The sequence below is a fragment of the Taurulus bubalis genome (assembly GCF_910589615.1).
Source record: "Taurulus bubalis genome assembly, chromosome: 2".
Taxonomy (NCBI): Eukaryota; Metazoa; Chordata; class Actinopteri; order Perciformes; family Cottidae; genus Taurulus; species Taurulus bubalis.
Genome location: NC_136590.1, coordinates 21,369,620 through 21,382,119, shown reverse-complemented (window position 1 = coordinate 21,382,119; position 12,500 = coordinate 21,369,620). Strand labels below are relative to the sequence as shown.

At 39.9% G+C, this 12,500-nt stretch overlaps 1 protein-coding gene across 1 annotated transcript in view; it reads right to left on the bottom strand.

Annotated features, from left to right (window-relative positions):
* Positions 1–5,578: 5,578 nt before the first annotated feature.
* rcc1l (RCC1 like) overlaps positions 5,579–12,500 on the bottom strand; it is a gene marked incomplete at its 5' end in the record, with an annotated part of 12,563 nt that continues 5,641 nt past the window's right edge. The window contains 4 exons of the mRNA XM_079237421.1: positions 5,579–6,692; positions 7,180–7,265; positions 8,191–8,364; positions 12,218–12,305. Coding sequence (XP_079093547.1) covers positions 6,615–6,692; positions 7,180–7,265; positions 8,191–8,364; positions 12,218–12,305 — 426 coding nt within the window. The 3' untranslated portion in view covers positions 5,579–6,614. The remainder of the gene's footprint in view (positions 6,693–7,179; positions 7,266–8,190; positions 8,365–12,217; positions 12,306–12,500) is intronic.

Here is a 12,500-nt window from a genome sequence, read left to right as displayed (position 1 = left end):
TTCCTGACAGGAAGCTGCTTAGTTTTCAGGTCGCTTCATGGATTATTTTGCTCACACCGTGAAGCTGCAATACGACCTGACGATAAAGTGCAATGATAAAAATGCCTCCGGTAGAAATAAATTACTGAGCCACTTTGTTTCCCAGAATAATGACACAGACATAAGCTATGGTTCACACAGGGAGGAGCGTGCGTGTTTGTGTGTGTCCCACAGGCCTGCTGAACTGATGTGAAAGCAGGAGACGGCTATTTACTGTAGAGCGATGCCCACGTGGGGACATTTCTGTTGGTCTTAAGCATTTGGTGATTATGTTTTCCTTTCTTTTTTTTTCCTTTCACCAAACAGCCATCTTTCTTCTGGTCGGAAAGGATTAGAAGAAACTCTGTATTTATCAGTGTTAAAACTGGAGGGCGTTGACAGTTCTTCTGATTCCATTTTTAAAGACAAACCAGTTGAAGAGCGAGTGTCTTTTTTTCTTCTTTTTCTTTTGGGAGCTTGTTGCGTGTTCAGTTTTTACTGTCTTTACTTAACAGGGATTGTCCTCTCACTGTTATTTGCTCCCAGTATGTCCTTTTTAAATCAATAAACTGGTGACATCTCTGCCCCACGTGGTCGTCGAGCCTCGGGATTTTACTGTAAATCAGTATTTTGACAATGAAACTGGGAATTAATATGCTACAGATTGACAAAATGTCTTCTTTAAGATAAAATAATGCAAAAACATTACAATACAAGTATATTAAGTTTAAATATGAATATTATCAGCTAATAAAGAATACTATATACATGGTAAGGGAATATAATAGTGCGAGTCAGTGCTGAACAACAGCGTCACTCGTCGAGAAGCTGACAAACTATGATCATTATGGGTTTTATTTCTTCTTTTGTCAATACCTAAGTGTACAAATGTATATATACACACACATACACTACCGTTCAAAAGTTTGGGGTCACCCAGACCAATGTTCTGTTTCTTCGCAATTTCTTGCATGGAATAGCCTTCACTTCTAAGAACAAGAATAGACTGCCGAGTTTCACATGAAAGTTCTCTTTTTCTGGTCATTTTGAGAGTATAATGGAACCCACACATGTGATGCTTCAGATACTCAGTTTTATAGCTTCTCTAACCAGCATAACTGTTTTCAGCTCTGCTAACATAATTGCACAAGGGTTTTCAAGTGTTTTCGAATCATCCATTAGTCTTCTATGCGATTAGCAAACACAATGTACCATTAGAACACTGGAGTGATAGTTGCTGGAAATGGGCCTCTATACACCTATATAGATATTTCATTAAAAAACAGACGCTTCCACCTAGAATAGCCATTTACCACATTAACAATGTATAGTGTATTTCTGATTAATTTAATGTTATCTACATTGAAAAAAAACAGTGCTTTTCTTTGAAAAATAAGAACATTTCTAAGTGACCCTAAACTTTTGAACAGATGTATGTATGTATATATATATATATATATATTGCATTTTGTAGACTTAATACTTACAATATGCAATACTGCTGTACTATACTGAATATTGTTTTGCTACTACTACATTTCACTTCATAATATTACACTTATATGCCATAATATGTATAATGTACCAGCCTTTTTTCATTTTATTTTTATTTGACCATATTATGTCATACTGTTATACCACTTTACTTTGAGGAGACTTCACTGTTAGTCTGGAACACTGGAATAATCTGACAACGATTATAACCGCATAACTATATAGATTATAATTAACTGGAGGATACACTTTTTTTCTCCACGATCTTAAACTATAAATCTTAAAAAAATATATATATATCTATATCTATATCTATATATATCTATATCTATATATATATATATATCTATATATATATATATATATATATATATATATATATATATATATATATATATATATCCACCCTACGGAAGAAATTTCGGCCACTTGTTTTTTAATTTAAATACAAATTGGTAAAATCGCCACTTGTCCTCTCCTTATATGTAGTCAGGTGTCGGTAGGTAGAACTGCCAGTGCCGCTGAGTCACACTGCCACGGACTCGCCGCTGCCAGTAACCACACTCGCAGTCTCTCCCAACAACGTTAGCTAACGTGATAGCACCATTTAAAAAACTGGTGGGAGGGAAATTAAGCCGCTGTAGACATCTTAACGCTGATTGGCCAAGACTTGATACGTCACATGTTCTATTGCGAAGATCACGACCTCAGTTTTTTCCCGCGTCTCACTCCAATCTCAGAAACGCTGGGCAACGCTGGGCAGCGCCCCCCCCCAAAAAAAAAAAAAACTATCCGGACCTACACGATTTAAAAAAAAAAAAAAATTCCAGTTGCCACAAGAAGAGAAGATATCTACACACACAGACAGACCGACCGGCGTCTCCACCACTGAGAGCCCCTCCTCCTCTCTAGCCTGCAGCTCATGGGGAGACAGCAGGTAGATCAGCTGTCTGTATTATTTGAGCTGAGTAAACAAAGCAGAGAACAGCCAGGCCCTTGTAGCCTCCACACACCACCCTTTTCTCTGCTTCAGCTCACTTCAGCACACAAATGATGGAGGAAGAAGAAGAGGCGGAGGGCTGCTCCAGCTGCAGAAACCCTCTCTGCAGCGCAAGGTTAAAGGAGAGACCATGCTCTGTTATTGTTTTACCTCATTGGATCAGCTTTCTTCTTACATAATCCTCGAGAGTTCAACGTGACGGCTCATTGACTTAAGCTTTACTGAAAATTACCTCAAGCTGTCAAATACATGTAGTGGAGATAAACATATTAAGTAACAGAACAGTAAAAACCTAAAAGTTGAATTTAAGTGAAACCTACTTTGTTGCATTCTACCGTTGTAATTAGTTGTATATAAAAACGCTCTAAATGGAAAAGTCTATGGAAAAAAAGAAATTTAGGTGAACTATAGTCTAAAATGAATTATAATCTGCCTAAAACACTATATGATTAGTTATAAGCACTCATAAATATCTCCACTGGTTGTATACAAGTCTATCTTTCATGTGTTAAAGCTGCATTCTCTCGACTGACCACCAGGGGACGACTCCTCTGGTTGTATAGAAGTCATCCTCGCTGTTTTGGAGAATACTACAACGAACAACGTATTGAAGATGAATTAATGCCTTTTGTGCAAGCTCGCAGCAACATCTCTAGCCCTGAGGGCCCACAATGGCTTGCACAGGTATAAAAAAATAAATAAATCCTTCAGGGGCTGGTGGAGACCAAAAACAAAGCTAAAAGAGGTAAAGAATAGTGTACACATAACAAATTAATGATTACGTTGCTGATTGTGTTGGAAACCACCTGTAAAAATGTATTCTTTAGGTTTAGAGGACAAGCCGGGTGCAACTTCCTCATCTTTTGTTCTTTTGGGATCTCAGACCCCTTTGTTGGTTTTATTTGAACTTTAAGTACTTTTTTAGTATTTTTTGACAGATTAACTTTTTGCCGTCTTTTACGCATTTCAAATCTCCATTGGAGAATTGTTCTGTTTGCAGAGACCATAAAGAGCATCGTCTTAGACTTCCGTGCGGTAAATCATTAATGACAGCAAGCAAAGGACATCATTATGGCTGTAATACCAGTAGATGCACCTCTTAACGTTCTGCCATCCCGCGGGCGTCCTTTACTGTACATTCTAGTGTACACTGTACCCCCTATTTATAGTTCGGTACGAGTGCCAAATGTGTTCTTGTGATTCCAGCTGTGTAATCCGTTTCAAGATCAGACCACCGCAGCAGCTACAAACGAGACTTTTGTCAGACAACAACAAACAAACAAACGATAGCAAAATCCAGGCAACTTACCGATGACGCCTCATATTGATCCATAAATCCATAATATTCCAACAAAAACGGCGTTGTTACGTCGTAAAGGTCCAATAAAAATGAATCCCATAAAAGATTGTCCAAAACCCGTGATTACATCCATAAATATCCACCAACTGGCGTTGCATCATTTCATATCAGCTGGAAGATATGAAAGATAAACAAATTAATTTTAGAGAAAAGGCAAGTTTGCATGAGAGCACAGCTACAAACTCGGTATCAAAATGACCGCCGAAATCTAAGCTTTCTATTGGATCCCCACTTGAACCAATAGGAGCTTTATGTCCTGACTGACAGGCTACATTACCCAACCAGAAGCTACGTTGAAGTTCAGGCTCAGGCTCTATTTTCTTACGTGGCTCAAGCCTGTCACGTCGTACAGCTCAGATGACTAGGGGTGGGGGGGAAAAAAATCGATTCAGCATAGTATCGCGATAGTTTGTGTGGCGATATTGTATCGATACACGAAAGCCAAGTATCAATCTTTTTTGTATGTAATCAATTATGGGAGGCATCGGAGAAAGAAATGAGAAATGCGCCGTCCGTGTGTAAATCAAACGTCTGGACTTCCTGTCACTCGTAGCGGCGCTGCTGCACAGCTGCTGCACGGCGCACAGGACAAAGTCCGCGACACGGCGCTGGTCAAAGACGTTAACTCAAGCATAAATCAAACTGGCTGCCGGTGCTCTCGTAGCGCTGGAAGCGGCCGGTGTTGCGGATTGACAGGCGGCCGTGTTAACTGGTGACTTCCGGCCGAAAGTCGTCAGTTAACACGGCCGCCTGTTAATCCGTAACACCGTCATCCCGAAGCAGTTCCTGGAGAAGTAATATTATTAACCAAGACACGAAGGCGTTCGATGCTCCGACCTCTTTGGGATTTCCACAACAAGTATAACGTAGAAATAGTAGTTATTTTCATGGTGGAGGCAGAAATGGAAACTCTTTGCACAGAGATAAACCACAGAGATAAGCCCCGCCTCCTCTCTGGCGCGTCCAGCTCGAATGACGCGACAATGCAGACTGTAACACAAGCTGTTCAGTTTGTCAGGTGCAACATTTATGAAAGTGTTGGTCAGTTTGTCTGCTTGACAATCACATTTTGCTGCAATAAAAATGATTGAAGTGAGATGAACAGACTGAAAACTTTATCTTCTTAGATACAATATGTTGACAAAGTTTTCCTTTGGGGACAATTTGCGGTGAAAAAAAGGGAATAAAATCGCAATAGTCAATATATCGCAGAATCGTGATAGTATCGAATCGGGACCCAAGTATCGTGATACAATTGAATCGTGGGACTTCTGGTGATTCCCACCCCTACAGATGACAGGCGTTTCGTACAGCCAATGAAATTGCCTAAAAAACGGGTCTAAACAAGAGGGGGTGGAGATGATCCCAACAGGCTTCAGCTTCACCAGAACAGACTTCTGCTCATAGATCCTCAGTCTGTCATTGAATTAGCATAGAAGTGCATGTATACTTAATTTTCTCTGTATCAGCAATACTGGTAGTACATATGAATAGTACCTCTATAAGTTTGCAAGACTATAAGCCTTTTTAATAGGTATATAGTGTATATATCAGGAATATTTTCAGTCTCAAAATGAAAAAACGCCTAGACATTTCATTAGAAAAACATGTGTAAAATATTAATTTTCTGTGATATTGTTATATTGATATTGTTATCTGACTAGAAAAGGCTTCAGGCTATTGTCCCATTGTGTTTTCCAGTCCATAAGTCCCATTTATAGTCATCTACAGGCATCTATTTACAAAGAAATGTTCAGACGGAAATAAAAACCTTATACTTTAGTGTGTTCAAACTTATATAACTCAGTGTCAGCAGCACTTAAAGTGATTCTGACTATTGAGGAAAAAAAGTTTCAGATTGTTACTTTTCAAAAGAGACCAAGACCATGCATTTACTCCAAACAGTTGAATTACAGCTTCCAATTTACTTTGGGTATACCTGGATAGGCGTTTTTCGTCAAATTTTACAGGAATGTTAAGAGGTTAAAGACCAGGACTATTTCATCAGCTCTGATTTGTGTGAGCAATAAGATGCAAATACGACAAAACAGCCAGAGAAACACGCAAATAAAATCTGGGCTTCTACATATATGTATTTCCTGTGTGATCTCGTAACCTTTTTTACATTCATGAAAACAGACAAAAAAGTATTTATAAATATTTATGAATTCATTTTCTCATTTGCATAATGTGTAACACTGTGGGGAAATAGTCTAAAACCTCAAGACTACTATGTATATATTTATTTTTATATATAGTAGTCTTGATGTTTTAGACTATTTCCCCTGAGTGTTACACATTATGCAAATGAGAAAATTAATTAATAAATATTTATATATTGTTTTAAATCGATAAAAGCTTCTTTCAAATGGCTTGTTTCCTCCAAACACAGAGACATTCAAGTTCAATTATACAAAAGAGACAAAAGCAGAAAACAGATAATTATTTCCTGTTTTTTGGTCTCAATCGATTAGTTGTAATAAACCAAAACCGTCCTTTGATGTCTTTCCCAGTCGACCTTCAGGAAGTAAAGTGAGACGTGTCCGTTTGCTGCAGAATCAACCGCTCTGCACTCGTCTTGACGTCAGCAAAGGGGACACGAGGGTCCTCGCCGCCTGTGGAGAGCAGCTGGCTTCCAGCCTCCAGCGTAGCTCTGGATCGGGTCCCTGAGGCACCCCCAGAGAGGAGCGGTCAGCAAAAAACATCCAAACCTTTCATCCACTGCTGCAGGAACACGGGAGCTCACAGGAGGGACTTCACCAGCGCCACCATGTGGTCGACGCCACACGCTACGTCCACCACCTGACCAGGCACAGTCACCTGATGGAGAAACACACAGAACATCAGAAAAACTAGAAAACTTTACGCAACTTGTAGTTTCTTTCCGACCGATTGATCATTGATACGCAAGAGTCAGTCGACAACCTCCGGTCCTGCCAAGTGAAGCCGACGCGGAAGTGTCTTAAAACTTGCATTCTCTCTACTGACCAGCAGGTGGCACCTATCTAATCCCAAAACACAAAGTATAAAACCAAATGCAGCTGTTTTTAAACAATGGATCGTTTTGATGGCTTTATTACGAGCTTTGATGGACTTGTGGATTTAGAATAAGTGGATGAGTACCGATCAAATATCAAATATATATATTATTAGAATTGAATAGCTGTATTTTACTAACCCTGTAGTTGGCAGAGTAACGTCCGATACCGAATATCGAAAAATATTTTCACAGACAGGCGCTCTTCCCTTCAGCTGCATGGTCGCCTCTTTTGTTTGCATGACTAATATTGAATCAGTGTTGTCTTACCCTCCACGGGAAGTATTGGTCGTCTCTCTTGCCGATGCCCAAACAACCTCTCACATTCTTCCCCCAGACGAAGAGCTCGCCTCGATCTGCAACGCAAACCATCAAACGTGAGCCCGCTGTGAGCCTCGGCGCAAAAGCAGTTAGGAACAAGTCGGAGCTCTTTTCTCTGAGACGTGCAGAATAAACTAATATCCTATACTAATGTTCCAGTGTTATTATTTCTGAAATAGCCACGCTGTTTAAACAATAATAACGGATGTTGACTCTTTGTCTTTGTAGTAACACAATTATCACACAAAGAGTGAACAAAGGAGAACACAAAAAGACAATCGTAAGTGTATAAATACAAGCTGTAATTCATTAATAACTTAAATTGGGTAGTTCCCCCCCCCTTCATGTATTGAAAGGTCTGTAAGCAGGTTCCAATTACACATTTCCATTTTTGGATCTTGTGGCAAATCTTTTGGATTTTTAGTCCTTTAGTCCGGCGGTTCCCAACTTGGGGTCCGGGAGCACGCTGGGGGGCGACCAAAGATCACACAGGGTCAAAAATGTGATTTGTGCAAAACTAAAATCACAATAAACACACTTACTAGATAGTTTATACAAAAGTATATAAATAAATAATGATACAAAAATAGTAGGATTCTAAATAGTCCACATTCTGTTTAAACACATTCTTTAAACACATTCTGTTTTTTATGTCAAACCTTTACAAATCCAACTTTAAATCTGTGCACTTCCCTTCTGAGTCACATAGTTTGTAGCTACATCTCATTCTGTGTGACTTCCTAAACAAACAATAAATCACAGACCTGAAAAGTTTGATGTTTCAAAAGAAAACATTAGTTAGACGTGAAGATTGACACCACTTTCATGCAGCCGGTTAGCTTAGCTTAGCATAAAGACTGGAAACAGAGGGAAACAGCTAGCCTGGCTCTGTAAAAACATAACGTCTCTCGTTTAAAACCTGATAGTGGAGCACCTCGACCCTAAAAGTTACAAACCTACCTGTCACTGCAGCAAAATGGTTGAGACCACAACGTACGCTGGTGACGGCGACCGAGGGGTTGAACTCTGAGCGTCCAAACAGCGTGGAGGGAATCATCTCTGGGGCCGAGGACTCAGAGAGTTTTGGGCCTTTTCCCAGGATGCCGTAGCCCCACACGAACATCTCTCCTTTCTCTGAAAAGATCCAGAGACACAGGCTGAGATTTATACACCGACATGGTGACAGAGGCTGTGTTTTAGCCGTTAGCATCATACACTTTATCCTTTTGTGCCAACAGGAAGTGATACTTGCAACGTTGGACGTCAATCAAACTGCAAAATTATTCCCTCTCTTATTTCCTCAGATTTTGTACCTTTTTTTTGTGGAGCTGTTTTACCTCCATCTACAATTACATTAATTGTTTTAAACTGTCTCCATTTCCTTTGTGCATTGCATTGTGAGAGATTAGCTTCCATCTGTGTGCATCTTGCCTTCTTTGTGTACACTGTCTTGCAGGGCTCTAAAGTGTCACGCATTGAGCGTGACTGTCACGCATTTCGGTCTTAAGTCACGCCCTCCCGCCACACATCATATTTCTGACGCTGAAAAAAAAATTTAGGCTATTTAATGTGCCGCAGCGCACAAACATGACCTGGTCGCGCTGCCCTCACCATGGAGGAATCAAGCACGTCTCCCCCGAATCCCCTGGAGTTCTGCCGCGAGGTGCCACTCATCAGCCAATCAAAAAAAGAAATGGGCTACACGAATAGCCAATCAGAAAAACATATCTGTTGTATCTGGGTGAAATGTAATCCAGCAACCAATGAAAATAGGAGGAGGAGGAGGATATGTCACTCTTACCTGTCTTAAAAACTTGAGAGCCCTGGTCTTGTCAATTTTCAGTGCAAATAATGTTGCCACAGCTTGCTTATATCGCACAATAGTAGAGAAGTGGTTTCCTAAATTAATAAAGTTGATGAAATGTCTTTACTCGTCAGCCTCAAAGACCAGAAATGCGTCAATCTGAGAATTATTTCCCAGTTAGGACGGATTTCCAGATCTTGATAAATACTGTGAACATAAATAACCCTGAAAATAGTCCATCACGAGACTGCAGAGATGGACATAGCGCTGCCGGTCGACTGATCTGTGATGCCACCAAGAGGCCTAGTGAGGAGTCACTCCCCTGACACCAAACTGCAGAGCTTTGTAGCTGCAAACTGTGAAAATATCAAACCTGTTGACGAAGCCATCAGGTCAGAAAAAGTGTCTTTACTTCTCAGATCCCCTCGATGCAGCCGATCGCTCTCAAACAGTCCGTCTTTTCATTTGCAGCTCCGTAACTGAGCCACGTTTTCCGGTCTGAATAGAGGTTCCTGATCCTTTTCGTCGACTACTTAAAGTAAATTATCTTTTGAGGGTTTGCTGGTTTTGTTTGTGTTTTAGAACATAACCATCTATAAAAAGCAGTTATTTTATCTGTATTTCTTCTACAGCTTGTGCAATTTCCCTCTTTTCTTTAAAAATGAGACAGGAAGCTGGCAGCGGAGCCTAACTTTACTTTTCATGTTGACAAACTAAGAGAAATGCTCTCCACTCGTTCTAAATCTCTACCAGAGTACTTCCTTAATTCATGGATGAAATGATATGCATCACTACAAAACCCTACCCCTTGAAATGTCTGTACTTTCAGAAAGTGGTGGTGAAAACCGGCCAACGCATCACCGGTACTCCACTCCCTGCCCTTGAGACCATCCACCTCAAGCGCTGCCTGCATAGAGCGCACAGCATTGCCAGGGACAGCACTCACCCCAGCCATAGACTGTTTGCCCTCCTCCCATCAGGGAGGCGCTATAGAAACCTCCGTTCCAGGACAAGCAGGTCACGTAAAAAGCAGACCGCTATATCTGCGTTTTAAACGCTCTCCTGCTCCAAGTGCAACGAGCCAACGTGCTCGTGTCTTGTACCTAACAATGAGCCTGCTGGCTTCACATATTACAAAAGTACAAAGTACACGGACATAAAACTAAGTCATTAATAAATACATGGAGAAATGCCTGTACTTTCGGGTAAATGGTTACGGTACGCTGTTAACAGGTTACGCTTGCACGACTCGGCGATTTTGGGCGTTTTGCCAGAAGTCTCCGTGACGTCGTCTTTTCTGCTGCTGCGTCTCTCAAAACAGATCTCAGCTCAACATTGAACATGAATTGTATCAAATCTACAACCCCGTTTTAAGAAGACGTGTAGAGGAAAGCAGCTCACTGCAGCCACTAATACTGATACAACCTGATGGCTCACATATCTGCATTCATTCTGTTTTGTTTGGCAAAAAAATAAAATAGCTTATTGTTTTCCACAATGAGCTATTTAGTAGTAATAAATATTAGTTCTTTTTTCCACAGATAGAACTTTATTTTCATTGTTCTAAGTGTTTGCAATAAAAAAAAAAAATGTCTGATGGAGCAATCAGATTTACTTGAAAGTGATTGACATTTTCTTTATTCTGTTACTTATAAAAGCACAGATGGAGTCACAAAATGATGTTATTTACAGAAAAAGTTTGAGAACCACTGCTTTAAGAGTGTTTGTAGATATATACATATACATACATATATATATATATATATATATATATATATATATATATATATATATATATATATATATATATATATATATATATATATATATATATGAGAGAGAGAGAGAATATATCTGTTTATGCTGTCCATACTGTTTATACTGTCTTTCATTGTATTATCCACCACACTGCACTGCACCTAAGCTACTTCTATTTTGCACTCTAGACCAGGGGTGTCAAACTCATTTTCACCCCGGGCCACATCAGCATCATGGTCGTCCTCAAAGGGCCGGTTGTAACTGTAACACTGTATACATTTAACTCCTCCCGAACATAATTTTACTGTCTTTGTATTAGATTATTGTTTATTCAAGTGAAAAAATATTGTACATGCATTTATATAAATGTAAAAATATATGGAAGCAAATGTATCTGTTACTATGACAGAAGTCCATTTCATTTAGGGTTAAGAAACCCGCATTGTTAAGATCAAACTTAAAACAGAAGAAAATAACAAAGACAAAGATCAAACGCACGTTACTATATTAACTTTCTTCAAAGCTTTTTGTCACAGTTGAGAAGGACATAACTGGTCCAACAAATAACTGTGAGCAAATAAAGACATGCATGTGGTCTGGGGCAGTGGTTCAACTGGTCTGGCTGCAGGACCCACCTTGACCCCTTAATGACAAGCTGAGATCCAATGCGAGGAACATTTTCAACTTCTCAAATTAATTTAATGATATGGTGCAGTTTGAACCTGAGAAAGTACACTATATCACAGTATGCCAACACAAAATTTGTTTTTGAAATATTCCCTTTTACACTAAAAAAAACAAAAAGTGCATCTAAAGGACATGAGGTAATACAACACACATAATATTTTTATAACTTCAGCCTTTTTTTAACAGACTCAGTGTTTTCATGCACAAACATGGAATAAAAAAAAGTCGGTATTGAAGCTTAACTATCACAAATAGTCCAACGTGTAAACTCACGCAAGTAAAGCTTGTTGTGAACGCAGCATTGAAGAGTGTGAATAGATGGCAATCCGCTGCATAAAAAATCTCCTTAAAAAAAAAAAAGCACATACAAAATCCCCTTCAAAATAAAAGCTCATGCAAAGGTCTGTGATTCACTGAAAACGGGTCCGTGAAGCCGTCGCGGGCCACATAAAATGACGCGGCGGGCCGGATCCGGCCCGCGGGCCTCGAGTTTGACATATGTGCTCTAAACAGATGCAAACTACATTTCGTTGTCACAGTACTTGTACTATGTGCAATGACAATAAAGTTGAATCTGAATCTGAAAGTACTACCCCTGGCGGGAGCCTTTTTGAGGGCAAATTGTCCCTGGAACTGAATTTGGACCTCTGGTCCCTGCGATCGAAACACAACGAGGTCCTCAAAAGTTTCCTTGTCCATTGGGGGGAATAAAAAAGGCTCTTTTGTGTGAACACTGACCGTTGAGAACGGCCACCTGTGTGCCTCCACATGCTGCCTGAACCACCTTTCCACAGCCAACCAGAGGAAGAAGTCGAGGAGAGTTGATCTGAAAGAAAAAAGAAGAGCTCAGTGTTGGCGAATGCATCAATAACTTTGACTCCTCTGGTTGTATAGAAGTCTATGCTTCATGTGCTAAAGCTGCATTATCTCTCCTCACCACCAGGGTGCAACTCCTCTGGTTGTATAGAAGCCTATGGCTGCAGTCGAATAGTCCTTTTTGGTTAGGAACCTTCCTAACTGA